We start from the raw sequence: 25,640 nt of genomic DNA, 5'->3' as shown, positions 1-25,640 counted from the left end.
CGAACGTCAAGTTCAACTACCGTCGCAAGAAACGTCTACTTCCCCTTCTCCGTTTCGAACTTGATCCGTTCCGATAAAGGCTCACTTCGAAGGTATAACCCCGAGACGACCGCCCGTGAACGAATGCTTGCGATGTTTGAGATGCTCGTGTTTGCACCGTGGCCAAATTGTCACTTGTTTCCTTGTCGCCAACTCGTGGGACACCCGGAATCTGGGAGCGCCCCACCATCTTTTGACACGCCCCCGTCATTTTTCCTTTTGCACCGGCATCTCAATCGAGTTACCGGAAACCGGGACGTTGTCGTGGTACCGTTTCGTTATCGTTGCCATGGCACCCCTTTTCCTTTCCACCACGGTGACAAATGCTTCATATTTGCTCTTGTCAACTTTTAATAAAAATTGCATAAACTTGTTCATGTCATCTGCATCATGATAACAACAACTAAAATGTCTAAATTGTTGTTGTTTTAAATTGATAAATGCATATGGGGATTACCGAATTTGTTGTTTGTTATATCCGGCCCCACTTAAATTGGTTAGATGGTATAGTTTTTGTTATGCTTCACCTCTTACGATGTTAAAAACATTTAATATTGTTGGGTACCTAACCGAGAGTGAACTAAATAATTAATGTGGTGTTCTGTCAATATGCAACTCGTTGCATATTGAGCTTCACTTAACTTGTAGTTTTGTTTGTGCCCTTGCCATGCATTGCATATTTAAACCGGACATGCATCATACTTGATTGTGCATCATGCCATGTTATGTGATGGTTGTTTACTATGTTGTTTGCTTCTTTCCGGTGTTGCTTCTTCGGGTTAGTTCTGATAACGTCGCGTTTGTGAGGATCCGATAACGTTGAGTCTGATCGGAATGTCTTGGGAGAAGGAATATCCTTCGTTGACCCTGAACGCTTGTGATGGGCTAAGTTGGGACACCCCTGCAGGGATTTGAACTTTCGAAAGCCGTGCCCGCGGTTATGGGCAGATGGGAATTTGTTAATGTTCGGTTGTAGAAAACCTGAAGTTGACCTGAATTAAAATACATCAACCGCGTGTGTTACCGTGATGGTCTCTTCTTGGCGGGGTCCGGGAAGTGAACACGGTGTTGGAGTTATGCTTGACGTAGGTTGTTTTAGGATCACTTCTTGACCATACTTTCTTGAACGTGCTTTGCCTTCTCTTATCGCTCTCATTTGCGTATGTTAGCCACCATATATGCTAGTCGCTTGCTGCAGCTCCACCTCATACCTTTACCTTACCCATAAGCTTAAATAGTCTTGATCTCGAGGGTGTGAGATTGCTGAGTCCCCGTGACTCACAGATACTTCCAAAACAGTTTTTAGGTGCCGATGAAACCATGCAGATGACGCAACCAAGCTCAAGGAGGAGCTCGATGAAGATCTTGTCCTCTGTGTTGTTTCGTTCTAGTTGATCGGTAGTGGAGCCCAGTCGGGACGATCGGGGATCTGTGTAGCATTTGGGGTAGTCTTCTTTTATTTTGGTTCCGTAGTGGGACCTTGAGTGTATCTGGATGATGTAGTGCTTTATTCATGTAATTGTGTGAAGTGGTGAGTGTAAGTCAACTATTTATCTCTTTCCCTTATGTATTACATGGGTTGTGTGAAGATTACGTCACTTGCGACATCGCTTTCAATGCGGTTATGCCTCTAAGTCGTGCTTCGACACGTGGGAGATATAGCCGCATCGAGGGCGTTACACGGAACCGGGCCGAGGTGGAGCTGGAGGCGACGTCGACCCAGGCCTGGGTTAGCGCCGCGGCGACGTGGGCGCGAGCCGGCGAGGAGCCGGCGTGGCCGGAGATGCCAGCGAGGACGGTGGTGGTGGCGACGGTCTTCATGTCGTCGTCGGAGGGGGAGCACGGCCAAGGCGGGTGTGCGGACGTGATGGACCTCGACCGGGAGGTCGTGGTCATTGGGGCCGACACCCTGCTGCGGACCGACGTGGTCGAGTGGGCGGGGGCCGACGGAGGCGGCGGTGACGCCGTGTTGGGGGAGGCGTCGCGGACAGCGCCAGCGGGGCGGCTCGGACGCCGACGAGCGAGGCGCCGCCGGTGGTGGAGCCGCAAGCCACTTCGCCCATCGAGCCAGCGTCGGTGCCGGAGAGGGTGCCGGAGAAGGCGCCGGAGGGGGCACCGGCCTCAAGGGAGGCGGCCAGCGGGGCGCACGCCCTCGTGCTCAGGCCTGGGGGTCGCCGGGTTGCCGGGTCACAGCCGTCGGGGAGCGGGACTAGCGAGGTCTTCTTTGGGCCCCTAACCCAGGAGGAGGCGTTGATGGCCGCCGTGACCCGGCGCCTGCGAGGGCGGACGGACCTGATCCAGGCCTTCGCCTAGGCCGAGGTCGAGCAGACCCGGGAGCTGGAGCGCGTCGTGTTCGTAAGTTTCCCTTGTATTCTACCTTTCTTTTCTTTCGTTGCTTCTTCTTTGTGGGGGCGCGCCAGCGCACCCACTGGGTGTAGCCCCCGAGATTCGGGCCAACTACGTAGCAGTTGGGTCGAATCTTAACTTGTTGTATTGTATTGATCATTGCTTTCTGCAGCAACTGGACTCCTACCGGGTCGGCGTCTTCAACCGTCTCCTTGAGACGCACCAGCGTCTCAAGGAACGGCTCGCCGCCAAGGAGGAGGAGCTCCGCGCCGCAGTAGGTACTTTTCTTGCGTGCCCTTTTTTAGTGGGGGCGCGCTAGCGCACCCACTAGGTGTAGCCCCCGAGATTCGGGCCAACTGCGTAGTAGTTGGGTCGAATTTTAAAGTAGCACTTTGTTTCTGAGTCTTTTTCCTGTAGTCGAGGTGCTGTCCTGGAGGACCCAACTAATTCGGGATGGCTTCCACTACGACCGCCTCATTGCTGACGCCGGTCGGCTTGGGACCGAGGTGGAGAGGGCAAGGGTGGAGGCAACGGGAGCCCGGCGGGCGCTCGACAAAGCCGGCCAGCTGCTCCTGCCGAGGTGACAAGGGCCGTATTGATGCCGAGGTGGAGCGCCTCAAGGCGGAGGCCGCCAAGGTTGGGGAGGCGCAGCAGGCCCTTGCCGAGGCGGACTAGCAACACGGCAAGCTGGCTGACGACAAGGAACAGCTTCATGCCGAGGTGGAGCGCCTGAAGCGCTGGTGGCCACGGCGAAGGAGACCCGGCGTCGCGAGCAGGCCGTGAAGGTGACCGAGGACAATGACGCCGAGCTGAAGGCGGCCCTTGCCAAGGTCGCCAATCTGGAGCAGACGCTCCAGGAGCGTGACCGCACCATCGCCCGGGAGCGCGCGGTACATTGCTTGAAGTGCATCACCTGGAAGAGTCCTTCTCGAGTAAGTGCTTTCCTTGGATTTTTTTGTTGCCGGGTTGGGACCCCGGCTTCTATTCCTTAGTGACTTTCTTCTGACCTGCTTTTCTTTTCGATAGGGGCCTTCCCGGAGACGCACCAGCTGGCGGAGGAGGCGGTCCGCTTTCAGCGCGACCCGCAGGGGATCGTCAGCTCCGGGACTGACCCGCGGGTGGCTGGACCTTTCCGAAGATCGTGACCGCCGCCGAGGCCCGTCTGCGAGTCTTGAGTGAGCAGATGGGCGGCTCTCTGAGACCGGCGTGGCAATGAAGGCGGCCCTCTAGCCGGGTTCCGTCGCGCCGAACAGCTTCACGCGGCTGGCGCGGTGGTTGGAGGCAGGCCCGGATTGTCTTCATGAGTGGCGGATTTCCGCCGCTCGTGCCGGCGCCGAGATGGCGCTCAGGTTCGCAATGTCTTGGCATCTGGACCTGGCGCTGGATGCGTTGATGGGCCAGCGAGTCGGCTCAGAAAACCAGATGCAGGCGGAGGCCGGACGGATCACCGCCCGGGCCAGCTACATCACCGGGTTCGCCTTCCATGACGAGTTCCAGTCGGAGCAGGCGGAATATGGTGGAGTCATGCCTGCTGACGACTACGGCCTGCTTCTAGACGACCTGAAGGGCAGCTCTGAGGAGACGGACGTCTACCGCAACGCGGACGCCAGGGAGGAGGATACCGGCACCTCAGCGGACCCGGGAGCTGCGCGATCCGGCGGCGGGAATGCCTAATTTTTAACTTAGTAAAAATTTCTGTTAGGTAACAGGTCCACCCACCCACTGGGGGTTAACTGGTGTAATGAACTCTAGCCTTGGGCCTGTTTCTGAACTTATGATGTATGAGCTTTGTGAATGTTTGTGCCTTTGCTTTTCATTTTTTCGAGCCGTTTTCCTGCACTTTCCCCTCCTGGGCTTTTCCCCCGCGAGTCTGACGGCCGAGGCTCCGGTCCGTGACAAGGGGTTTGGCCTTTGTGGAGAGCATGCAATACTTAGGCTTTCGAAACGTTGAGCGCCAGCGAAACACCCACTGGGCCGGCTGGCGGCAACCCGGCGGGGCCGGGTTGGCGAGCAGCCGGTCGTGTGGCAACTTAAAGCGGCGATGCCGGGTTGGGCGACCCGGTGGTGTGCAGAAACTTCATGGATGCCTGCGCTCTTGCTTTTTGTCTTTGGAGCCGTTTCTTGCAACTTTCCCCCTTTGGGTCCCCCCTCCCCGCGAGTCTTACGGCCGAGGCTCTGGTCCGTGACAAGGGGTTCGGCCTTTGAGAGGAGCGTGCAGTAATTAGGCTTTCGAAACATTGAGCGCGAGCAAAACACCCACTGGGTCGGCTGGCGGCAATCCGGCGGGGCCGGGTTGGCAAGCAGCCGGTCGTGCAGCAACTTAAAGTGGCGGGGCCGGGTTGGGCGACCCGGTGGTTCTTGACTTAGTGTTCGTGGCGTGCTGGTGCTTTGGTCGCATGTGCTTGCCGGCCAAAATCCGAAGCCGGTTCTGCAGCTTAGGGCGAAGTGAGAGGCTGTGGCGGTCCAACGCACCGGGAGCCGCTAAGGAAAACGACGGGTGGCCAAGCCGGCCAGCCCCGGAGCCCCCGGGTCGAGCGAGTCGATCCGGTGGTCGGCTTGGTTTAAGAGGAAAGTAATGCACAAATGTAGGAGACACAATAGCTTGGTCGGAAAGGGCAGCCCCCGAGCGTCGTTCGAGGATCCCATAGTTTTCAAATGATTACAAAAGTAAGTGATACATATGTACACACGGCTAACTATAAAACGGGCGGAGGAGCTCTGCATTCCATGGCCTGGTTGTTTCTTCACCGGCGGTGTCCCTCTTGTGCTTGTTTGACTTGCGGGCGTCGATGAGGTAGTACGCGTTGCAATCGCAGAAGGCCTTGCTGATGATGAAGGGGCCCTCCCATGGGGAGGATAGCTTGTGTTGGCCAGTCTGCTCTTGGACGAGCCGGAGGACGAGGTCTCCCTCCCGGAAAGCGAGGGGCTTGATCTTCTTGATGTGGTAGTGCCTCAGGCCTTGCTGGTTGATGGCTAAGCGGCTGAGCGCTAGGAGACGTGCTTCTTCGAGCAGGTCGACGCCGTCTCCGCGGGCTTCCTTGGCTTCGGCTTCCGTGTACATTGTGACGCGCGGTGAGTCGAACTCGACGTCGGTTGGGATGATGGCTTCTGCTCCATAAACGAGGAAGAACAGGGTGAACCCGGTCGACTGATTCGGCGTTGTTCGGAGACTCCAGAGGATGGCTGGCAGCTCATCGAGCCAGCTGCCGGGCGATTGGATGAGCAGCTCGACGAGTCGCGGCTTGATGACGGATAGGATGAGGCTGTTGGCCCGCTCGACCTGGCCATTGGACTGTGGATGTGCAATGGAGGCCAGGTCGAGGCGGATGCCGGAGACGGAGCAGTACTGCGTGAGCGCGCCCTTGGCGAAGATGGTGCCGTTGTCCGTGATGATGCTGTTTGGCATGCCGTAGCGTACCATGATGTCCTAGATGAATCGGACGGCCGTTGGCCCGTGCAATATCTTGATCTCCCTCGCTTCGATCCAGTTGGTGAACTTGTCCACCGCCACCAGTAGATGTGTCATGCCGCCTCGAGCGGTCTTGAAGGGCCCCACCATGTTGAGTCCCCAGACCACCAAGGGCCAAGCGATCGGGATGGTTCGGAGTGCCGACGCCGGCTGGTGGTTGCGCTTGCTGAAGCGGCTGGCATCCCTCACACTTGAGGACGACCGACTCTGCGTCTTCGAGGGCCTTGTGCCAGTAGAAACCATGCCGGAAGGCCTTGGCCACCAGGGATCGCGAGGCGGCGTGGTGCCTACACTCGCCCTCGTGTATGTCGAGGAGGATCTCGATTCCCTTGTCTTGCTCGACGCAGCGTTGGAACATGCCGGTGGAGCTGCCTTTGACGAGCTTGTTGTTGATGATGTTGTAGGAGGACGCTCGGCGCTGCACTTGCCGGGCTTCGGTATCGTCCATGGGGAGGACCCCATTTTCCAGAAACTCGGAGATGGGCAGGGCCCATGATGGCGCTGTCACCACGTCGAAGATGGCCACCATTCTGGATTCTAGGGCGGCAGCCCCCGAGCCGGGTTCAGCAGCCCCCGGGTCAGGTTCGACAGTTCCCGGGCCGGGTTGAGCAGCCCCCGAGCCAGGTTGAGGCGCTGCCGTTTCGGGTGGCGCAGTCCCAGGGCTGGGTTGAGGCACGGCCGGGTCGCCTGGGACATGGATGGAATCGGAGTCCGGAGACGGCTTGACGGATGGGATGGACTGCCGGGACGAGGCGATCTTGGCGAGCGTGTCGGTCGCCTCATTTTTTGTGCGCGAGACATGGAGGAACTCACAGCCCACGAAGAATCTGGACAGCTTCTGGACGAGGAAGCGGTATCTTGCCATGTTGGAGTCGTGGGCGTCCCATTCGTAGGAGCACTGCTGCACCACCAGGTCCGAGTTGCCATAGCACTGGATGCGCCGGATGCCGAGTTCCTTGGCAAGCCGGAGGCCGTGCACAAGGGCTTCATACTCGGCGACATTTTTGGAGGCGGCGAAGTGGATCTGCAGTGCGTATTTGAGTCGGTCGCCCTTGGGGGAGTGTAGCGCCCCGAGACCGATGTGCTAGGTGTCTTCCAGTTATTCGCTGTTGTTGCGTTGTCATTGCTTGCATGTCATGCATTGCTTATCATGTCATCATGCGCATTTCATTTGCATACATGTTCATCTCATGCATCCGAGCATTTTCCCCGTTGTCCGTTTTGCATTCCGGCGCTCCTATCTCCTCCGGTGGTCCTTTCTACCTTCTTCTTGTGTGTGGGGGTTAAACATTTTTGGATTGGACAGAGACTTGCCAAACGGCCTTGGTTTACTACCGGTAGACCGCCTGTTAAGTTTCCTACCATTTGGACTTCGTTTGATACTCCAACGGTTAACCGAGGGACCAAGAAGGCCTCGTATGTGTTGCAGCCCAACACCCCTCCAAAGTGGCCCAAAACCCACCTAAACCCTCTCCATCATGTCAGTCGTTCAATCACGATCGCGTGGCCGAAAACCGCACCTCATTTGGACTCTCCTAGCTCCCTCTACCTATAAATATGTGTCTCCCTCCAAAATTCGCGCAGTCTAACCCTAGACCTTCTTCCTCTCCGCGCCGCCGGACAAAAGACTCGCCGGCGGACATGTCTGCGCCCTCAGCCGCTGCCCCGCCCCAATCCGGAGCCGCCAAGTGGCGCCACCGCGCAGTCCCCACCGTCGGCCCGCTAGGCCCGGGTCGGGCCCCCCCGAGCCCGCGAGCTCCGCCGCCGGGTCCCTGCGACTACTCGTGCCCGCTCCTCCGCTCGCCGCCGTCCTCGCCATCGCCGCCGGCCGCCGCCCACCGCTGCACCTCGCCGCGCCGGTCGCCGATTGCCGCCGCCCGGCGACTCCCTCGGCGCCCCGCCGGGCCCCTCGCCGTGCCCGCCGGCCGTCGCCAGCGACCGCTCCGGCGACGCCGCCCCTCCTCCGGCCGTCGACGCCGCTCCTCACCGGCCTCGGGTCCGGCCGCCTCTCCGGTCGACTCCGGCGAAGCCCTCCGGTGAACATCGTTATCCGCGCCGGCTGGATCTGGATCTGAGATCCACCTCGGTTGACTTTTGTCCCCCGAAACCCTAAATATTTTGCCATGTTCATCGTGCCGTAACTTTGCATCTGTAGGTCCATTTTGGGCATATAGCATATCAAATTGTTCGTCTCAGAGTGTGCATCATTTCATCTCATTGCATCATTTTCATTTGAGTTCATCTTGATGCCCGAAATGCTGTTGGAAGAGTGCTATTTGAGTTAATTGTCAGATCTGCTGCACCAAATAGCTATTTGTCATTTTTGCCATGTTTAATGTGTGCATGATATGCCCCTGAGCTCTACATGAGTTTTGTTATATGCTTTGTCATCCTTCCAGAGGTGCCATCCATGTATTTTTGTGATGTGTGTGGTGACTAGCACAAGCTTGCAAAGTGGTGCATTCGTTAATGCTGATTTCAGGGACTTAGAATTTCACTAAGTCCTTGATCTGTTTTTATCAATATGCCATATGTTCATGTTGTTTCCTAGTGATCCGTGCCTCTTTTGAGGATGATCAGTAAGGATGATTTGTTAATCTTGTGGTGCTCTACCCATCCATGTCTTTTTTTGCAATTATGGAGCACCCTAGCTTGAGTCAATCGAGCTCTACTTTTGCTATTTCGTGAATCTTGGCAGATTGTCTAATTGTTAGCGATTTTGCCGAGGATGTTGTTGTTGATCCGTGCATTCTATGTTGTTGTTCTTGCCATGTCTAGCTTGTATAATGTGTATTCTTGATGGGTGTGTGCTTAGATTGTCATGCCTTGCTCTGTAGCGAGTGCATCGAGCTCGTAAACATGCCTACTCGTTAACAGATTTGCATGCTACAGTTTTTTCTCTAAGTCTGTAATCTATTTATGTTTTTGCCATGTTCACAAGCTTGCAATTGTATTTTCTGATCCCTTTTGGCTCAAGGTCACTAAGGGACTTTTGTTAAGCTCTTTGAGTAGCTCCATGCCATGCCTTGCTTTGCCATGTTAAGTTCCTGTAGCATATAGTTTTCATGCTCCAAAGTGTGCTACCTGATCTGAAATTCCAGACTTGTGTTAATTTCACTAAGTCTGAAATCTGTTTACCGTTTGCACTTTTGCCATGCTTGTTTGAACCTGTTAATGGATGATTTGGCCATAGCTCAATGTTCATCTTTTGTTAAGCATTATGAATGGATCCCTGCCATGTATTTTGTTGCCATGTTTGGGTGCTGTAGCATGTTCATCTTGTTGCATTTAGATGGTCACTTGCTGTATATCGCAGACCGGTGTCATATTTGTTTCGCTTGCCATTTCCAAACCGTGTCTCCGATTCCGGTGTTCTTTATATCGATTTCAAGCAAAATCACCTCACCTTTCCAGTGGCACACTTGGATTTCCAAGTTGAGGTCAGGTTCAATAATTTCTTGTCAAATCATGCATATGCATCGCATACCGCATCTCGCATATCATACCATGTTCATGTGTTGGTTGTTTACTATGTTGTGTGCTTCTTTCCGGTGTTTGCTTCTTCGGGTTGGTTCCAGTAACGTCGCGTTTGTGAGGACCCGTTCGACTACGTCCATTTGTCTTCTTCAAGGACTCGTTCTTCTTCCTTGCGGGATTTCAGGCAAGATGATCATACCCTCGAAATCACTTCTATCTTTGCTTGCTAGATGCTCGCTCTTTTGCTATGCCTATGCTGCGATACCTACCACTTGCTTATCATGCCTCCTATATTGTTGAACCAAGCCTCTAACCCACCTTGTCCTAGCAAACCGTTGTTTGGCTATGTTACCGCTTTGCTCAGCCCCTCTTATAGCGTTGGTAGCTGCAGGTGAAGATTGAAGTTTGTTCCTTGTTGGAACATGGAGATGTTGTTCCTTGTTGGAACATGTGTACTTGTTGGGATATCACAATATATCTTATTTAATTAATGCATCTATATACTTGGCAAAGGGTGGAAGGCTCGGCCTTATGCCCGGTGTTTTGTTCCACTCTTGCCGCCCTAGTTTCCGTCATATCGGTGTTATGTTCCCGGATTTTGCGTTCCTTACGCGGTTGGGTAATAATGGGAACCCCTTGACAGTTCGCCTTGAATAAAACTCCTCCAGCAATGCCCAACCTTGGTTTTACCATTTGCCACCTAGCCTTTTCTTTCCCTTGGGTTCTGCAGACTCAAGGGTCATCATTATTTTAAACCCCCGCGGGCCAGTGCTCCTCTGAGTGTTGGTCCAAACTAGAGTCCTATGCAGCGCCCCCTCGGGGAAACTCGAGGTTTGGTTTTAGTTGTATGGAGCGCTCATCTGAGTGTGCCCTGAGAATGAGATATGTGCTGCTCCTATTGGGATTTGTCGGCACATTCGGGCGGTGTTGCTGGTTTAATTTTACCTTGTCGAAATGTCTTGTAACCGGGATTCCGAGTCTGATCGGGTCTTCCCGCTAGAAGGAATATCCTTCGTTGACCGTGAGAGCTTGTGATGGGGTAAGTTGGGACACCCCCTGCAGGGATTGGAACTTTCGAAAGTCGTGCCCGCGGTTATGGGCAGATGGGAATTTGTTAATGTCCGGTTGTAGATAACTTGAACCTTAACTTACTTAAAATGAATCAACTGAGTGTGTTACCGTGATGGTCTCTTCTCGGCGGAGTCCGGGAAGTGAACACAGTGTTGGAGTAATGCTTGCCGCACGTTGTTCTCTAGTTATTCGTTCGCGCTTTGCTTTCCCTTCTCGCTCTCTTTTGCGAACAAGTTAGCCACCATATATGCTAGTCGCTTGCTGCAGCTCCACCTCATACCTTTTACCTTACCCATAAGCTTAAATAGTCTTGATCGCGAGGGTGCGAGATTGCTGAGAACCCGTGGCTCATAGATACTTCCAAAACCAGCTTGCAGGTGCCGATGAGTCTGTGCGGATGACGCAACCAAGCTCAGGAGGATCTCGATGTAGATCTTGTCCTTTGTGTTGTTTCGTTCTAGTTGATCAGTAGTGGAGCCCAGTTGGGGTCGATCGGGGACCGTGTCGCATTTGGGGTTCTTCTTTTATTTTGGTTCCGTAGTCGGACCTTGATTGTATTTGGATGATGTAATGCTTTATTCTTGTATTGTGTGAAGTGGCGATTGTAAGCCAACTATGTATCTCTTTCCCTTATGTATTACATGGGTTGTGTGAAGATTACCTCACTTGCGACATTGCTTTCAATGCGGTTATGCCTCTAAGTCATGCTTCGACACGTGGGAGATATAGCCGCATCGAGGGCGTTACAGGGAGGACAGCACAATGCCGGCCCCTAGGCCGAGTTGCATCTTCGAGCCGTCGAAGTGCATGCGCTAGTGCGTCGAGTCCGGTGGCGGCGGCAGGTACTGGGTTTCGGTCCAGTCGACGAGGAAGTTGGCCAAATCTTGGGAGTTGATCGTAGTGCGGGGCTTGTAGAGGCTGGTGTGGCCGGCTAGCTCAAGCGCCCACTTGGCGACCTGGCCAGAGGCATCCCGGCACCCGATGATTTCGCCGAGAGGGGCCGTGCTGACCACGGTAATGACGTGCTCTTGGAAGTACGGCTTCAGTTTCTTGGCGGTGAAGTACATGCCATAACACATTTTCTGGTAGTGCGGGTAGTTCTGCTTCGAGGCGGAGAGCACCTCGCTCAGGTAGTAGACGGGACGCTTGATGGCTTGGACCTTGTCCTTCTCTGGTCGCTCGACCAGCATCACCGTGCCGACCGACCGCGAGGTCCCGGCGATATAGAGCAACAGCGGCTCCTTCTCGGCCGATGCGGCCAGGACTATTGCGGTGGAGAGCATGCGCTTGAGATCCCAGAAAGCCTTGTCCGCCTGGTCATTTCATTCAAATGGCGTCGTCTTCTTAATCAGCTGATACAGGGGCAAGGCCCTCTCGCCCAGCCGGCTAAGAAACCGGCTTACCGAGGCCAAGCAGTCGGTGAACTTCTGGACATCGCGCAGCCGAGCCGGCTTGTGCATGCACTCGATGGCCTTGATTTTCTCCGGGTTTGCCTCAATGCCGTGCTCCGAGACGAGGAAGCCGAGTAGCTTTTCGGTCGGGACGCCGAAAACACACTTTTCCGGTTGAGCTTGACCTTGTACTCATGCAGGTTGGCGAAGGTCTCCTTCAGGTCGTTGAGGAGCGTGAGGTGCTGCTTGGTCTTCACCACGATGTCGTCCGCGTAGACGTGGATGTTGCGGCTGAGCTGCAGCAGAAAGCATTTCTGCATGCAGCGCTGGAAAGTGGTGTCGGCGTTCTTCAAGCCAATCAACATGGTGATGTAGCAATACGCCCCAAAGGGCATGATGAAGGACGTCTTCAGGGCGTCGGCCGGGTCCAGCTTGATCCGATGATAGCCGGAGTAAGCATCAAGGAAGGACAGGAGCTCACACCCGGCAGTGGAGTCGATGACTTGGTCGATCCGAGGGAGGGCGAACAGGTCTTTAGGGAAGGCCTTGTTCAGGCTCGTGCAGTCGATACACATGCGCCAGGTCTTGTTCTTCTTCAGGATGAGGACTGGGTTGGCCAGCCACTCAGGATGAAACACTTCCATGATGAAGCCGGCCGCCAAGAGCTTGGCGACCTTCTCACCGATGGTCCTTCTCTTCTCTTCGGAGAAACGTTGTAGGGGTTGACGGATAGGCTTGGCGTCTTGTGGACGTGGAGTTTGTACTCGACGTACTTCCTCGGGATACCCGGCATGTCCTTTGGGGTCCATGCAAAAATATCCCGATTCTCACGGAGGAAGTCGACGAGCTCGCCTTCCTATTTGCTGTCGAGGCAGGTGCCCACGACAATGTACTTGCTGCAGCTGGGGTCTTCCGGGTTCAGCTTCACCTTCTTGGTCTGCTTGGAGGGCTTGAATGAGGCCTCGTTGGCCGGCTCCTCGGCCGGGATTGGCGCAGCCGATGCCTCTTGGGCCAGGGCGATGATCTGGTCGAGTTGGCACCGCTCCTCGGCTACGACCAGCAATTCGGCCAGCTTGGCGCCGTCTCGGGCGCACTCTAGGGACTAGCGGTAGTCGGCGGCGATGGTGATGAGGCCCTTTGGACCCGGCAGCTTCATCTTTAGGTAGGCGTAGTGGGGGACCGCCATGTAACTCCCTCTCTTTTGAATTGTTCTACGGTGTTTCTTTTGAGTGGGCCCTAACCCACAGGTCTTTTTCCAGGATCTTACCTGACTCTTCTTATTTTTCGGAGCTATCCAAATTTCTTTTTCGGAGTTTGACGTAAGAATGATTTGTCATCAGTCATATGTATTTCTCCAAGATCTGTCAAATTCTTTCACCATTGGCTCAACCTCTTCGTTTTGATTCTTTCGGAGTGTCTAAACAATTCTTGGTGGTGATACCCATCGTCATTCTCTGCTTTTGAAGACCGAAGAAGAGTTTTTCCTCCATATCTTATCCATTCTCTTCAAGATTCGTGGTTCTAGTTCAACGCCATCCTCACATAATTGTTTCCGATTGTCAGAATTCTTTTCACCTATCTGGAGCTATTCAGGAGTCTTTTCAGTTTGATTGTCCGGAGCCCGTCATCTAAGATTTATTCATTCCAGCTTTCACTCTCATACTCTAAATCTTACCGATGCATCGTTCGAGTGATCTCTAATCGGTCCGTGACCTATTCATTTCACTTACATCTAAATCCTCTCAAGCATCTTCATTCATTTGCAATTTCTTCCCGGTGTTTCTTTATGTTTTATTCGTTCTTTTTCAATTCTTATGGTGGTTCGTTCAAGAGTTTTCTTCCTTCGTGTATCATATCCCTTCATGTATCATATCTATGCATTCGTTCTTTTCAAATTCTACTGGTGGTTCCTTGAAGACCTTCTCAAGTTTGCGCTATATCTCTCTTAATCTTTTTACGAGGATAAGTAGTATGCCAAATCCGTTGCTTGTCAGCAATTAAATTGTTGAAGGATACTCATAACATAATTCTTATTCTTGTTCCATCCAAGTGATTAATTCCTGTTTTCCGGAGTGGTTCATCATACTTATTCTTGGTTTCCAGTGCGCATCTTTCTTTCTCGGAGTTCCAAGTTCTCTCAATTATATCATCACGGAGATCCATCTAAATCATTACAAGGTTTCACCTTGTGTTTTCAAATTCTCTTTTTTTCGTTTGATCATCCTTTTGTTACCGGAGTTCTTCATGGAGGTTCTACATGATGGCTCATCAAGGATTCAATTTCCCTCTCGAAATGTTCATCAAGATTCTTTTCTAAAGATCTCAAATATTCTTCATCTTGCAATCCGGAGTGCAATTCTTTCTACCGTATCATTCGAAGTGGTATTATGTCATTCTTGATAATTTGAGTTCATGTTTCATGATTCACTTGTTGTTAAGAATGAGGCATTTTAAATGCATCAATCTCGTCATTGGAATTATCTTGGGTTATATCTCATCTAAATCCTTTCCTAAGGATTGTTGCTATCTATGGTGTTTATAAATGACCCAAGTTATTCATCTATCCTCCCGGTGAAATAAGCTTCTCATCTCCTTGTTGTTATCAATCTAATATATTGTTTCTGTTAGTGGCAGAATTTCACCTCATAGTTTTGAGATGATCTCCATAAGCCCACTACAACCTTGTTCTTTTCGTTGTTGGTCTTCCAACAACTCCGTTCGACCCTTCTCCTAAGGATGCCTTCTCAAGCTCTTTTGGCAGAAGTTGGCATTTTCTCCTCATTTCTCCTATTTCAATTATCTATCTCCTATTCTTGTGTTCCGGAGGCATTGTGATGTTGCTCTCTTTAACCATCATCTCGTTTCATCAAAGATTGTGTTTTTTTTCATGATTGTCCATTTAACCGGAGTGTTGTGCCCTTTTGCTCAAGTTCTTTTTGCCTTATCTAGTTTTCATCTCTTTTAACTGGAGTGCCATACGAATTTGTTCTTCCTTGTTCCTCTTCCCTACCAGAATGCCTTCAACTTTGTTCTTCTCCGTTGCGTTCTTTCTGTCTTTTGCTCAACCTCGCAAGGTTCTTTGGTTTCACTCGTTTGTCAAAGAAGAACTTAGTTTTACCTCTTCTCTTTCCCTTCCGTTTTCCCTCCGGTGCCATTCTAGATCTCGGGACGAGATCCTCTCGTAGTGGTGGAGTGTTGTAACGCCCCGAGACCGATGTGCCAGGTGTCGTCTAGTTATTCGCTATTGTTGCCTTGTCATTGCTTGCGTGTCATGCATTGCATATCATGTCATCATGTGCATTTCATTTGCATACATGTTCGTCTCATGCATCCGAGCATTTTCCCCGTTGTTTGTTTTGCATTCCGGCGCTCCGTTCTCCTCCGGTGGTCATTTCTACCTTTCTTTCGTGTTTGGGCATTAAACATTTCCGGATTGGACCGAGACTTGCCATGCGGCCTGGGTTTACTACCGGTAGACCGCCTGTTAAGTCGCGTACCATTTGGACTTCGTTTGATACTCCAACGGTTAACCGAGGGACCGAGACGGCCTCATGTGTGTTGCATCCCAACACCCCTCCGATTTGGCCCAAAGCCCACCTAAACCTCCTCCATCCTCTCGGTCGTTCGATCACGATCGCGTGGCCGAAAACCGCACCTCATTTGGACTCTCCTAGCTCCCTCTACCTATATATATGTGCAACCCTTTGAAATTCGCGGTCTAACCCTAGCCTTCCCCTACCTCGCGCACCGGACAAAGATCCCCACCACCCCGGACATGTCCGACTGCCGCCTCCGACGAATCAGACGCCGCCACCTCGTCCCGCGCCGCGCCCTCTCTCTCCTCCCCACCGCCGCGGCCCGCCGCAGCCCATGGCCGGCCCGTCCGAGCCGCGCCGGGCCCGAGCGCGCCCCGCCTCCATCGCGCGCCCCACGCCGCCCCGAATCGCCACCGCGCCGCCCTTCTCCATCGCCGGCGGCGCCCAGCACCGTCCTCCGCTTCAGCGTGCGCCACCGGCCGCCCGCGCCGGCATCTCTCGCGCCGCCCGGATCCCGCAGCTGCGCCGCCGCACTTGCTCGCCGCCGCTGCCCGGGAAGCAGTCGCCCGGCGCTGCCTCGTCTCCCTCCCGCCGGCGAGCGCCACCGCCTCCGCGCCGGCGAGATCCGCCGCCCGGGAAGCCGTCGCCGCCCGCCTCGTCCGGATCCACCGCGGGGTGGATCAGATCCACCCGCGCGTCCATCCATACACCACGCCCGCGCCTGGACAGCTCCGTCCCGCTCCACCTCGTCCGCCGTTGACTTTTTCCGCGGGGTAAATTCCTCTAAGTCCCCGTATTGCCAGATCCATGTGCCCATGTTCATGGCATCGTAACTTTGCATACATAGCTCCGATTCATGCATATAGCATATCAAAATGTTCATCTTAGAGAGTACATCATTTCATTCCATTGCATCATTTTCATTTGAGATCATCTTTATGCCCGAAATGCTGTTAGAAGAGTGCTACTTGAGTTAATTGTCAGATCTGCTGCTCCATTTAGACATTTGTCATTTTTGCCATGATTATTGTGTGCATGATATGCCCTGATGCTCTACATATGTTTTGTTAAGGGTTTTGTCATCTTTCCAGAGGTGCAAACCATGTATTTTTGTGATGTGTGTGGTGACTAGCACGAGCTTGCCAAGTGGTGCACATGGTAATTCTGTTTTCAGGGACTTAGCATTTCCACTAAGTCCTTGGTCTGTTTATCTCATGATGCCATATGTTCATGTTGTTTCCTAGTGATCCGTGCCTCTTTTGAGGATGATCAGTAAGGATGTTTTGTTAATCTTGTAGTGCTCTATCCATCCATGTCTTTGTTTGCAATTATGGAGCACCCTAGCTTGAGTAAATCGAGCTCTACTTTTGCTACTTTGTGAATCTGGGCAGATTGTCAACTTGTTTGCAATTTTGCCGATGATGTTGTAGTTGATCCGTGCATGCTATGTTATTGTTCTTGCCATTTATAGCTTGCATTTTGTGTGTTCTTAATGTATGTATGCTTAGCTTGTCATGACTTGCACCGTAGTGAGTGCATCGAGCTCGTAAACATGCCTACTTGAGTTATGTTTCAGCATGTGCCAGTTTTCACTAAGTCTGTGATCTGATTATGTTTTTGCCATGTTCACATGCTTGCAATTGTATTTTCTGATCCCTTTTGGCTCAAGGTCACTAAGGGACTTTTGTTAAGCCCTTTGAGTAGCTCCATGCCATGCTTTACTTTGCCATGTTCAGATCCTGTAGCATGTAGTTTTGTTGCTCCGAAGAGGGCTACCTGATCTGAAATTCCAGACAAGTGTTAATTTCACTAAGTCTGAGATCTGTTTGCCATATGCATTTTTGCCATGCTTGTTTGAACCTGTTAATGGATGAATTGGCCGTAGCTCAGTGCTAGACTTTTGTTAAGCATCTTGAATGCATCCCTGCCATGTATTTTTATGCCATGTTTGAGTGCTATAGCATGTTCATCTCATTGCATTTAGATGGCTACTTGCTGTAAATCGCAGACCGGAGTCATACTTGAATCGCTTGCCATTTCCAAACCGCAACTCCGATTCCGGCATTCTTTATATCGTTTTCAAGCGATTTCGTCCCATCTTTTCAGTGGCACACTTGGATTTCCAATTTGAGGCCAGGTTCTTGCATTTCCTGTCATATCTTACATTATGCATCCCGCATCGCATCCCGCGTAGCATACCATCATTGCATCATATTGCTTGATCCTTGCACGTGGTTGATTGTGTCCTTGTTGCTTGTTTGTCTTGTTTGGGTAGAGCCGGGAGACGAGTTCGCTAACGAGGAGCCCGTTGAGTTTGCTTTCGAGGATCCAGTCAACTCTGACAACTGTGCAGGAAAGATGATCATACCCTCGAAATCACTTCTATCTTTGCTTGCTTAGTTGCTCGCTCTTTTGCTATGCCTATGCTGCGATACCTACCACTTGCTTATCATGCCTCCTACTTTGTTTAACCAAGCCCCTAACCCACCTTGTCCTAGCAAACCATTTATTGGGTATGTTACCGCTTTGCTCAGCCCCTCTTATAGCGTTGCTAGTTGCAGGTGAAGATCGAAGTTTGTTCCTTGTTAGAACATGGAGATGTTGTTCCTTGTTGGAACATGTTTACTTGTTGGGATATCACAATATATCTTATTTAATTAATGCATCTATATACTTGGTAAAGGGTGGAAGGCTCGGCCTTACGCCTGGTGTTTTGTTCCACTCTTGCCGCCCTAGTTTCCGTCATATCTGTGTTATGTTCCCGGATTTTGCGTTCCTTACGCGGTTGGGTGATATTGGGAACCCCTTGATAGTTCGCCTTGATTAAAGCTTTTCCAGCAATGCCCAACATTGGTTTGACCATTCGCCGCCTAGCCTTTTCTTTTCCCTTGGGGGTCGCGCGCCCAAGGGTCATCATTATTTTAACCCCCCGGGGCCAGTGCTCCTCTGAGTGTTGGTCTGACCGAGTAGACTGCGGGGCCACCTCGGGGCAACTTGAGGGTTGGTTTTACTCGTAGGATGTCTCATCTGAGTGTGCCCTGAGAAAGAGATATGTGCAGCTCCTATCGGGATTTGTCGGCACATTCGGGCGGTGTTGCTGGACTTGTTTTAACCTGTCGAAGTGTCTTGAAGAACCGAGATACTGAGTCTGATCGGAACGTCTCGGGAGGAGGTCTATTCCTTCGTTGACCGTGAGAGCTTGTGATGGGCTAAGTTGGGACACCCCTGCAGAGATTGAACTTTCGAAAGCCGTGCCCGCGGTTATGGGCAGATGGGAATTTGTTAATGTCCGGTTGTAGAAAACCTAAACCTTAACTTAATTAAAATGAGTCAACTGCGTGTGTAACCGTGATGGTCTCTTTCCGGCGGGGTCCGGGAAGTGAACACGGTGTTGGAGTTATGCTTGACGTAGGTTGTTTTAGGATCACTTCTTGATCATACTTTTATTGATCGTGCTTTGCTTTCTCTTCTCGCTCTCATTTGTGTATGTTAGCCACCATATATGCTAGTCGCTTGCTGCAGCTCCACATCATACCTTTACCTTACCCGTAAGCTTAAATAGTGTTGATCGCGAGGGTGCGAGATTGCTGAGTCCCTGTGGCTCATAGATACTTCCAAAACCAGTTTGCACGTGCCGACGAGTCCATGCAGATGACGCAACCAAGCTCAGGAGGAGCTCGTTGAAGATCTTGTCCTTTGTGTTGTTTCGTTCTAGTTGATCAGTAGTGGAGCCCAGTTGGGGTCGATCGGGGACCTTTGTCGCATTTGGGGTTCTTCTTTTATTTTGGTTCCGTAGTCGGACCCTGTTTGTATTTGGATGATGTAATGCTTTATTCATGTATTTGTGTGAAGTGGCGATTGTAAGCCAACTATGTATCTTTTCCACTATTGTATTGCATGGGTTGTTTGCGAAGATTACCTCACTTGCGACATTGCTTTCAATGCGGTTATGCCTCTAAGTCGTGCTTCGACACATGGGAGATATAGCCGCATCGAGGGCGTTACACGCCATGAACTTGGCGAGTGCGGGCCGGCCCAGCAGCGCGTGGTACGGGCAGCCATCACAAGATTACCTCGCAAAGTACATGATTGGTGGAGACGCAATGAAGGTTAAAATATTCCATCCAGACTACAATCACCATCAAGAAGTCCTAATGAAGATAGTGAGGGATGGACGGGCAGCCATCACAAGGGGTTGGCCTAGAGTCGTGCACGCATTACGCATGGTGGAGGGCACAATATGGGCATTGATACGTCTCCAACGTATCTACTTTTTCTCACGCTTTTACTCTTGTTTTGGACTCTAATTTGCATGACTTGAATGAAACTAACCCCGGACTGACGCTGTTTTCAGCAGAACTACCACGGTGTTGTTTTGTGCAGAAATAAAAGTTCTTGGAATGGAATGAAACTTTGCGAGGATTTTTTATATCAATACTAAGAATTTTTGGAGCCAAGAACCATCGGAGAAGGGCCCCTGGGTGGGCACAACCCACAAAGGCGCGCCCCCCTCTCCTGGCGCGTCCAGGTGGGTTGTACCCACCTGGTGGCCCCGCTGACGACCCCCCTGATACTATAAATTCACATTATTCCAGAAAAAATCAGGAAGAAAGAATTATCGCGTTTCACAAGATGGAGCCACCGCCAAGCCCTGTTCTTCCTCGGGAGGGTAGATCTGGAGTCCGTTTGGGGCTTCGGAGAGGGGGGGTCTTCGTTCTTAGTCATCACCAACCCATCTCCATCGCCAACTCCATGATGGTCCCCACTGGGAGTGAGTAATTCCTCCATAGGCTCGCTGGTCGGTGAGGAGTTGGATGAGATTCATCATGTAACCGAGTTAGTTTTGTTAGGGCCCGATCCCTGGTATCCACTATGTTCTTAGATTGATGTTGCTATGACTTTGCTATGCTTAATGCTTGTCACTTTGGGCCCGGGTGCCATGAACTCAGATTTGAACCGTTTATGAATTCATCATTATATCCATGCTTTAGATCCAATCTTGCAAGTTATAGTCACCCACTACGTGTTATGATCCAGCAACCGCGGAGTGACAATAACCGGGCCCACTCCCGGTGATGACCGTAGTTTGAGGAGTTCATGTATTCACTATGTGTTAATGCTTTGTTCTGGTTCTCTATTAAAAGGAGGCCTTAATATCCCTTAGTTTCCAATATAGACCCCGTTGCCACGGGAGGGTAGGACAAAAGATGCCATGCAAGTTCTTTTAATAAAGCACGTATGACTATTTACGAAATACATGCCTACATTATATCGATGAACTGGAGCTAGTGCCGAATCTCCCTAGGTTATAACTGTTACATGATGAATATCATCCAGCAAGTCACCGCTCCAATGCCTACGAATTTATTTATATTGATCTTGTTGTGTTACTATTGCTATCGTCACTGTTACACTTGCTACAAATTACTGCTATCACTGTTACTGCTACCGTTGCTGCTGTCACTATTATCAAAACTATCAAACTACTTTGCTACTGATCACTTTGCTGTAGATAATTAATCTCCAGGTGTGGTTGAATTGACAACTCAGCTGCTAATACCTTGAAATATTCTTTGGCTCCCCTTGTGTCGAATCTATAAATTTGGGTTGAATACTCTACCCTCGAAAACTTTTGCGATCCCCTATACTTGTGGGTTATCAAGACCTTTTTCTGGCGTCGTTGCCGGGGAGCATAGCAATATTTGTTGAGTCACTTGGGATTATTATCATGTTATCACTATGAAGAATCTGAAGGATCCAAAGACTAAGATATTTCCCTCAAAGACGAGGGGAGGTAAGGAACTGCCATCCAGTTCTGCTTTAGATTCACCTTCTGTTATGAGTAAACTTGCAACACCACCACATGCTACGAATTCTACTATGTCACCAGTTGTTGATGATGCTACTTCTACTATGAATGATGCTTATGATTATGCTAGTACCTTGCTTGATAATGATGATGTGCCACTTGGTGATTTTCTTGATGCACAAATTGCTAAAGTTATACAACATGATGTTGTTGAATCTGATGATGAGCTTGAAACTGAAACTCCTGAAACACCTGCTAGAACTAGACTTCCTAGATATGAACTGCCTAAGGTACCGAATGGTTATGTTATGAGTGAGGAGGCAACTAGAGATATTCTTTCTTGCAACGATAGAGATGATCTAGAGAAATTACTATGCAAGTATAAGAAAAATCTATGAATGCTAGAATGAAATGTGATCCTAAGTTTGCTACTTCACCTATCTGTATTGCAGATAAGGATTATGAATTCTCTGTTGACCCAGAGTTGATTACTTTGGTTGAATCTGATCCTTTCCATGGTTATGAAAATGAAACTGCTGTGGCACATCTTACTAAGTTGAGTGATATAGCCACCCTTTTTACTCATGATGAGAAAACTCGCTATTACTTTATTCTCAAATTATTTCCTTTCTCATTAAAGGGTGATGCTAAAGCTTGGTACAACACTGTTACTCCTGGTTGTGTGCGTAGTCCCGAGGATATGATTTATTACTTCTCTGAAAAAAAATTTCTTGCTCATAAGAAACAAGCTGCCTCGCAGGAAATATTTAACTTTGTTCAAACTAAAGAAGAGAGTCTGCCACAAGCTTGGGGGAGGCTTTGCCAGTTACTTAATGCTTTTCCTGATCATCCTCTTAAGAAAAATGAAATACTTCATATATTTTATAATGGATTAACCGACGCTTCTAGGGACTTCCTAGATAGTTGTGCTGGTTGTGTTTTCAGGGAACAAACTATTGCTCAAGCTGAAGAATTATTGAATAACATATTGAAAAATTATGATGATTGGACTCTTCCTGAACCATCGGCTAAACCCACTCCGAAGAAGAGGGGTATATTATATCTCAGTCTTGAAGATATGCAAGAGGCAAAGAAATCTATGAAGGAAAAAGGTATTAAAGCTGAGGATGTTAAAAATTTACCTCCTATTAAAGAAATACATGGGCTCAATACACAACCACTGCCTAAGGTGGTAGAGGTAAATTCTCTTATGAAGTTTAATGAAAATGATAATCCTCCCAATATGCATCCTAGTCAATGCCTTTATGAGTTTGAAAACTACATTAGAAAACAAGATCACTTCAATGCAAATGTTATGAAACAATTGAAATACAATTCAGATATGATTGCTCGCTTGAGTGACTTGTTATTTAGAATTTCAAATGATGTTAGAGGTGTTGGAAAACATGCCTCTATGGTACAAACTCAACTAGAACAAGTTGCTAAATCACAAAAAGAATTACTTGATGAAATGAATAGTAATATGCATGACTTTGCTGTTAGAGTTGCAACTGGAGGAGGTAAAATGACTCAGGAACCACTTTATCCTGAGGGACACCCAAAAAGAATTATACAAGATTCACAAAGAAACAACACTAGTGCACCTAGTCCTTCTAAGAAGAAAAATAAAAATGATAGGACTTTGCATGCTTCCAATGAACCTGAAATAGAAAAACCTCCTTATAATGAAAATGAAACTTCTATCTCTGATGCTGAAACTCAATCTGGTAATGAACATCGACCTAGTGATAATGAAAAAGATAATGCTAATGTTCATGAAGATGCTCAACCAAATGAAGAATAACCAGATAATGATGTTGAGATAGAACCACCTGTTGATCTTGGGCAACCTAAGAATAAAAGATATGATAAAAGAGACTTTGTGGCTAGGAAACACGGTAAAGAAAGAGAACCGTGGGTTCAAAAACCTATGCCTTTTCCACCCAAGTCAACTAAAAAGAATGATGATAAAGAATTTGAACGCTTTGCTGAAATGCTGAGGCCACTCTTTTTGTGTACTCGCTTGACTGATATCTTGAAAATGCCTCCTTATGCAAAGTATATGAAAGACATCATCACAAATAAGAGAAAAATACTGGAAGCTGAAATCTCCACTATGCTGGCTAATTATAGTTTCAAAGATGGAGTACCTAAAAAACTTGGAGATCCGGGTATACCAACTATACCTTGCTCTATCAAAAAGAATTATTTGAAAACTTCTTTGTGTGATTTAGGAGCCCGTGTTAGTGTTATGCCTTTATCTTTATATAAAAGACTTGACTTGAATAAACTCACACCTACAGAAATATCTTTGCAAATGGCTGACAAGTCAACTACCATACCTATCTGTATTTGTGAGGATGTGCCCATTGTTGTTGCTAACGTTACTATTTTGACTGACTTTGTTATACTTGAGATGCTTGAGGACGACAACATGTCGATTATCCTTGGTAGACCCTTCTTGAATACTGTAGGGGCTCTTATTGATTGCAATAAAAGCAAGGTCACTTTTCATATTAATGGTAATGAGCATACGATGCACTTTCCAAAGAAACAATTCCAAGTGAATGGTATTAATGTTATTGAAAAATCCCCATTGAGGTAACTTAGTGATTTACGAAAGTTCTTCGGTTTCATGCTAATCGAAAGTGGTTGTTAATAAGACCTGATCAACCTTATTAATGAATCATTTTTGAATGGTATGAAGTTGATGAATTTAGTAAGCACTACTCTCTGTCCCTACTCTTTATTCTCTGTTTTATTAGTAAAATAAAATGAAATGCCATGCTTTGTCTGTTTTCTGAATTTCCCGTGCAATAAAAAATGACCCAAAAATAAAAGTTCTCAGAATGCCTTGAAAATTTTATATGATTTTTTCCTGAATATTTAAGAATTTTTGGTGCAAATAATACCAGAGGGGGGTGCACCTGGTGGGCCCAACCCAATAGGGCGCGCCAGCACCCCCTGGCGCGCCGTGGGGGGTTGTGGTCCCCATGTGGGCCCCCTCACTTACCTCTTCCCCCCACACGGCCACTTACCTCCAGGAAAAAATCACTCTAGCTCTCTCTCGTGTTCTTGCTCCCGAAACCGCAGATTTTGATCTCTTTGCTCGAAGCTCCATTTCCGAAACTGTTTCGGGGATTTGTTGCTTGGTATGTGACTCCTTCATTTGTCCAATTAGTTTTTGTTTTAGTGGTTTATACTTTGAATAAATAGCTACTCTTGGTGCTGCTGTAGATGTGCTTGCATGTTCAATTTTTAGTGTTCTAAGTAGTTTGAATGCTCGCTATGGCCTCTATGTATTCCTATGAGTAATTGCTATTAGTTTTGTGAAGTTTTGTTGGTAAAATTTTGTGGACTAAAAATTCAGATTTTTGTTGATAGGAAAAATTGTACGCGGACATTATGAACCTATTTGGAAGGAGTTCTTTGAGGAGACGATCCTCGGGGGCATCTTCTAGTGACAGTTTTCCTCGCCGGTCTTATGTTGAACCAAGTGAAAGTTCCACGCGAGATGCCGCTACCAAAACTTGCTTATGGCCTTGCGATGAGTATATGATGCAAGTGGGCATTAAGGAGTAATTTGAACAATATGTTCACAATGCCGGTCTCGGTCCCTACCTTTCAGATAGGTGTGAACAGCACATCTTCTCACTGAATCATTTGTCGAAGTATTTAAATATTTTCTACGTGAGTCTAGGGTGTCGTTTATGCTTTATGATGAACCATTTACTGTCCCACTAGAGAACTTTTCTTACCATCGCAAACTTCCATTTTGGGCTTCTCTTGATGAGCCAGTGAAGGCTGAGTATGAGTCTTTCTTGACTAGCCTTTGCTACGGTGAAAATAGGGGGGGAGGCAAGGTAGAATAAAGAGCATTCACTTTCCCGCAATCCAGTGCTTTGCTTTATTTAACAGGAAGTGCATAGTAGGCAAGCAAGACTGTAGCATACTTTGTGTGCCAGACTTGAGCCTCGTTCATACCGCTCTCACAGGTGAAAGGATTATAACCTTGCAGCGATTGTTGCATGTAGACTTCAGCATAACGCCAAAAGTGGCTGGTTCTATGGTGGAATTTATGCCACACGTCTAGCACAAGGGCTGGGTGTTTTGCCTTTACCCTTTGATCCTATCCTACGCATGCAATATTTAGATTTTGAGACCTTAAAGGATCATAAGATTCTTAAGGGAAGGGCTGATAACTTCACTTATAATCTGATGTTTAACAAATCACATGTTGTGGACACATATTTGCCTGCGCCTACTCTTTTTGACTATAATAGCAGGGAAAGATACTTCGTTCTTGCGAGCGAGGCCCGAGCTCACAACGCAGCAGTGTTGGCGGCATGGCGCGCTGAGGCCTCCGCCCCGAGAGCCTCCGTGAGCTACCACGCCGACTACTACCCTCCAGGCTATTGATCGACTACCAAGCTAGGCCAAAAGCCTAAGCTTGGGGGAGTACGTGTTTATCACCGACATTATATTCATGTTCACATATCATT

At 49.2% G+C, this 25,640-nt stretch overlaps 1 protein-coding gene across 1 annotated transcript; it reads right to left on the bottom strand.

The window, feature by feature from the left end:
• Positions 1–5,077: 5,077 nt before the first annotated feature.
• On the bottom strand, positions 5,078–12,602 carry LOC147985954 (uncharacterized). Its single transcript, XM_087541810.1, has 5 exons — positions 11,979–12,602; positions 11,806–11,931; positions 11,413–11,715; positions 5,883–6,878; positions 5,078–5,812 (listed from the first exon to the last, which is right to left on the bottom strand). Exons 1-5 carry the CDS (start codon positions 12,600–12,602, stop codon positions 5,078–5,080), a joined length of 2,784 nt encoding a protein of 927 aa, XP_087397936.1.
• Positions 12,603–25,640: the final 13,038 nt, after the last annotated feature.

Source organism: Triticum urartu, chromosome 2A (genome assembly GCF_056163025.1).
Source record: "Triticum urartu cultivar PI428250 chromosome 2A, HENAU_Tu73, whole genome shotgun sequence".
NCBI lineage: Eukaryota > Viridiplantae > Streptophyta > Magnoliopsida > Poales > Poaceae > Triticum > Triticum urartu.
This window is presented reverse-complemented; position numbering and strand designations above follow the sequence as displayed.

Excerpts from the sequence above, each read along its gene's own strand:
- LOC147985954 (XM_087541810.1), bottom strand. The coding sequence starts at position 12,602 with ATGGACCCCAAAGGACATGCCGGGTATCCCGAGGAAGTACGTCGAGTA. Across the intron at positions 11,932-11,978 it reads CCAACCTGCATGAGTACAAG|CTACTCGGCTTCCTCGTCTC; the intron begins GTCAAGCTCAAC and ends CCGACCGAAAAG. Across the intron at positions 6,879-11,412 it reads AAGAGCACGTCATTACCGTG|ATCCACTTCGCCGCCTCCAA; the intron begins GTCAGCACGGCC and ends TACGCACTGCAG.